Raw genomic sequence first — 4,916 nt, 5'->3', positions numbered from 1 at the left:
GGCGTGCAGACCTCTTCTGCCACCCGCTGCTCCTCTCAGCAGTGTATTTTGTCTGTCTGCCTGTTCTGTGCCCTGCTCTGGCTCTGGTGAATTCTCTCACCCTTCCGCACTTCTGACTGTACCCAGTGCTTGTATAAATAAATAAATAAATCTTAAAAAATAAATAAAAATAAAATTCATTTGGTTAAAATTATTAAGATTTTTTTATAAGAAAATAATGGAAATCCTGACACCTGTTCTAGTTTTAGCTATTGTTTTTGTCAGAAATGTGTTCCCTTTTTAATCAATAGATCTAGCCACTGATACCAAAGATTGACACGTAACTTGGGATGAAAAACTATCTCTGTCACCTCAGTGATTGCTTTAGGAAAAGAACAGAACCCAACCTAGACTACATAATTCCTCCTACTTTCATATCTAGAACATGTGAGACAGAGTACTTTGCATCTCTGGGGATGGAAATCTTGGTATGTGAAGCCACTCTGCAATACAGTTATGCTTCCCTTTCAACATAGTGAGAAGGGAGGAAAATCCATTCATAGACAGTATGAAGCCAAGTCGGGGGCAGGGGAATTCTGATTTTGTTTTCACACCCCTTTTATGAGCTAATAAATTCCACTTTTTAACTTAAAAGTGTTTAAGATGATTTCTGTCACTTGCAGCTGAGAGTATTGACAAATAACTATGCACTCCCTAAAATAATAAAGCTATTGAAACAGGAAATAGCACAGAGCAGAGATTATTTATGTAAAAATTTTTATAAATTATGCCTGCATATTAACTTGAAAACTGTATTTACCAGGTTTACAACTTCTTGTTCTTTTAACCTGTCCAATTTGCTCAGATTTGGTTATTTAACTAGATCGCTCAGTGTTTCCAAATCTCATTTAGATTGCAAGGCTAGTAAGTGTACAGAAAGATTTCATGCACTTTACAGATCTTTTTATTCATTGAGCCTTTCAGTTACTCAATAAACATTGATTGACAGATCTACTGCATTCATGATCCATATTCTAGGCACTGTAGTGGCAGACCTTGAAATATGACCATGAATCTTCATCTTTCAGAAGGGAAAGGAGAGGTGGAGGTTGGAAACAGGGTGGGGAGGGGGTCAAGGGAGGAGGAAAGCACTGTGGCCTATGGTGAAGGACTATGGGTGCTTAGGTATGGTGAGAGTGCTGTGGTGACTACAGCACTGAGGGGGGAAATCCATACTGACATAATGTAACAGGGTGGTCCCCAGGAAAGGGGGAGGTTCCCTGCCCCACCCAAGGGAGGGTGGAGCTGAGCAGGAAGAGGAGAAGCTGCAGAAGAGACTGAGGAAGGAAGCAGGATGGAGCCAGGAGACCTGGAGGAGGCACATGGAGCCTAGAGACACGTGAAGAAACTGCGCTTGTCTTTTGGTCGTGGACTAGGTGACACAGATGTGGGTGAGACCCGTGGGGAGGTGACAATGGCAGCTTTTATCTTGATGTTGATTTTGCTCTTTTCCTTCCGGGCTTGTCTGGTTGTTTGTGACCCTTTTCTGTGGGTCCCCACTGGAAGATGCTTTAGACTTGTAGCAGGCTTTGGGGCCTTGCTCTGGGCCAATCCCATTTGGATGGACTTTTACCCACGAGGGGACGGGTAACTTTGGGTGCTTCATTTAGAAACTAGACTCTTTGCCTTACCTGTATTGTTTCCTAGTTTTATTAAAGATCCTTCCCATTAGTCTCATGTGTTTTGTGTTGATGCGGCGGATGGCAGAACCCATTTAGTATAGGCAGGTTTGTGGGGGTCTGGGGTGCCCCTCTCCCTGTCCTATAACAATAACACAAGCAAGAATGTAAAACAATATAGTACTTCAATTACAATACATTTTAAAAAATAAAGCAGAACAGCCTATTCTAGCAGCTAATGTTATAGTAAGGGATTGACACCTACAATTGGTTATGGGAATTCAGAGGAAGACCCAGCTAGTAACTCTGGAAGGTTGAGAAAGTCTCAGAAGGATTTACAAAGGAGTTAACATATGAACTGTGTCACAAAGAATGGAAATTTCCCTTTCTCTGCCTGCAATGTGTTACCTTCCTTATATCTGCATTTGAAAATGGAAACACTTAAAACATTAAAAGATGGCCTCAACGCTAATAATTGGAGTTAAGAAAATTTTGGCTTGAAGCATATATGAACAGGTGAGAAAGACTGTAATGTTCAAAAACAGATTTTATGCTATAAAAATTGGAATCTGATGAAACAATATGAAAAGCAAGATGAATTGAAGAGAGGCCTGTTTTGTATTTCTGGGTAGAATTTGAATTTTTTGTTCCAGGACCACTTTTTAGACATTATTAATAATTCTGAAGGCCTTGCATAAGTCCAGGAACATTGCCAGCATTTCAGGGCATGAAACTATGAATCTCTTCACCATGGTTTTTTAATCATTTCAGTTCTGAAATTAACTTTCCACAGACTGTTCATATTAGTGTCTAGTAATTCATATTAGTTGATCAGGAAAGGCAGGTTTTCAGATGATGGTATTGTTTTCAAGTGCACGCTTTTTCCAAGGAAATAATTGTTTACATGCCATCAAAACAAAATTGGTAATCAAAATAACTCTATTGAAAGTTTCAGACCTTGTATGTTGACTTTCTCTGAAATTCAGAAAAAATGTATACATATTTTAAGTGCATTGTCTTGGCTTCAACTTATGTCGTTGAATGCCATTTTATCTAGAACTGAGTTTAAATAATTTTACTACAAGGACTAAATCTTAGGGTACAGCTTTACAAAACAAAGTTTAATTTTTAAAGTGACGTGGTATCAGCTAATTATTAAAATTGTCCAGATACTTTATGATTTTCTTCATTGTCAAACAGAATAATTGCTGTGGCTTGCATGAATTGCAGGAGAAACTCTTTATGTACAAATTATTTTTATGACCTCATTCTCATTGAGAATGAGAAGGAAGTGGTTAGAGTGGAACTGGATACTCTTCAGACCAAAGAGTCAGAGGGAAGATTGCAGACGGGTGACTAAAATGAAATGACACTAGAAAAAACAAACAATAGAAAAATAAAATGGATAACAATTGTATTTATGCACAAAAATATAAGGAGAGTTTAAGCCCTCTAAGGTGGTAAGTCTTTATAGGGGAAGGTAGCAAAAAAGTTGAAATTATTATTAGTTATCTTAAAACACTTTCCAATAATACCTCCAACCTACCAACTTATTTTGTGATACAAGCTTGTATCTTTTTTTTTTTTTTTTTTGAGGACACATTTCACATTTTATTTACATTTTAAGACTAACTTTAAAATCTCAAAATCGCATATCCATATACCTATTTCCTTTTTGTTGATTTCACTTAAACTTAAATGCATGGTTTGTCAAACAAAGACTGTACACAAATATTTACCATGTCCGTTACGTGTAACACACAGGAACTGCTTTTAACAGAAATTGATCAGCCTCTCCCCCACGACATTTTTAAATTTACATTTATAATTACAAGTATCAAAACAATCCTGAACATATTTTTGATACTACTAGTAGTCAGCACCCACACCGCTTCAAAAATTAATACAATTTGCGACAATATTCATTATACCTGCTACTTTAGACAATTTAAACTGCATCTCTTTTTCTAAGCAAGATGGATGAAGCATGCTATTTAGCTTTTCCTTCTTGAGATTTTCACTTTTCAGAAATACACATGCTTCCAAAGCCATCCGATACTTCTTGTCATGCTTTCATCTTATAAACCTGAATTCAATTTTGAGCACTCTAGGTTTATGCTGCGATGACAAAGCCTTAACAAGAGAAAAAAAAAATGGTGCTGCATTTTTCCTCTTGTTACCTGAAGACAAAATGGGTGTACATATATTAATTATATTCTTTAAAATGTCCAGGTCATGTTTATTAGCTGGGATTCTTTTACTTAATGTGTGGGTATTTTGTATTGTGATATTTAATCAAGACATTAACATGAGTAGAAGGTTGTTGATTTAAGACAAGTTTAAGATGCACTAAAATTATTGTATGTTTGTCCTTCTGGTGTCTGTGGAAGATTCATATTTTCTTTAGACATCATTAGACGTCTTAGCTCTTGAAGTACAACTTTAATGCTATATGAATTTTGCCATTTTGCTAAGACTGGTATGCTCCGTGCATCCACCATTCCACTGGAATTATTTATTTCATTCATATTAATTTTGGTTACAAATCTAACTGATGGAAGAACTTCTGGGTATTTAGGTCCACATTCTACTTTCAGGCTATATATTCTGTTTTCATAATTTGTCCTTGGTGGCCCAATAATCATGCCTGTCCACCTTGTAAGTGTTATATCTTCATCATCTTCAAGACCCCAGCTAACTGTACCATCGCCAACTCCTTTTTGTCCTTCTTCAAGTTCTTCCAACAAGCGAAAATTACGAGGAACTTTAGCTCCTGTGGAGATCGCCATCTTCTCCTGCAGCCTGACGCACAACAAGCTTGTATCCTAAGCATTCTAGCATAGTACTGATTTTATTTAAATTCATTGAAGTCATCTTTAGCCTAGATATAACAACAAAAACTTGGAGGACTGGAGTAGATTCTTTTCACAATCATTTCCCACTTAGTCTCACATTATCTCTCGGCTCTCTATAAACCACTTATTTTCTGGAATATCCACTTCATTGTTAAGTGTTGAATGAGGTCAACAGATCTGCCAGTAAATGGTTGAGGCCAGAAGGACCTTGTCCTTTTTCTTCTATCAAAGGACCACATGGGATGTTTGGATGATTGCTAAACTAAATAACATGACATATGCATATTTTTCTAATTGTCTACTGTCTGTAGACACATTACTGAAACTTTGATTTATTGTGTAATTTCCGTCAAGAGTAAGCTCCTAATAAAGTATTCTAGCTCACTGTGATCTGATAAACCCA

The 4,916-nt window shown here is 36.9% G+C and overlaps 1 protein-coding gene across 1 annotated transcript; it reads right to left on the bottom strand.

The window, feature by feature from the left end:
* Positions 1–3,997: 3,997 nt before the first annotated feature.
* On the bottom strand, positions 3,998–4,447 carry LOC119249724 (ubiquitin-conjugating enzyme E2 variant 2-like). The gene has a single exon (XM_037517185.1). It carries the CDS (start codon positions 4,445–4,447, stop codon positions 3,998–4,000), a length of 450 nt encoding a protein of 149 aa, XP_037373082.1.
* Positions 4,448–4,916: the final 469 nt, after the last annotated feature.

Source organism: Talpa occidentalis, unplaced genomic scaffold (assembly GCF_014898055.3).
Source record: "Talpa occidentalis isolate TD23 unplaced genomic scaffold, MPIMG_talOcc4v2.1, whole genome shotgun sequence".
Classification (NCBI taxonomy): domain Eukaryota; kingdom Metazoa; phylum Chordata; class Mammalia; order Eulipotyphla; family Talpidae; genus Talpa; species Talpa occidentalis.
Note: the sequence above shows the minus strand (reverse complement) of the source record. Positions and strands in the feature narration are given on the sequence as shown.

What these genes read in the sequence shown, in the direction of transcription:
- LOC119249724 (XM_037517185.1), bottom strand. Translation starts at nt 4,447, where the DNA reads ATGGCGATCTCCACAGGAGCTAAAGTTCCTCGTAATTTTCGCTTGTTG.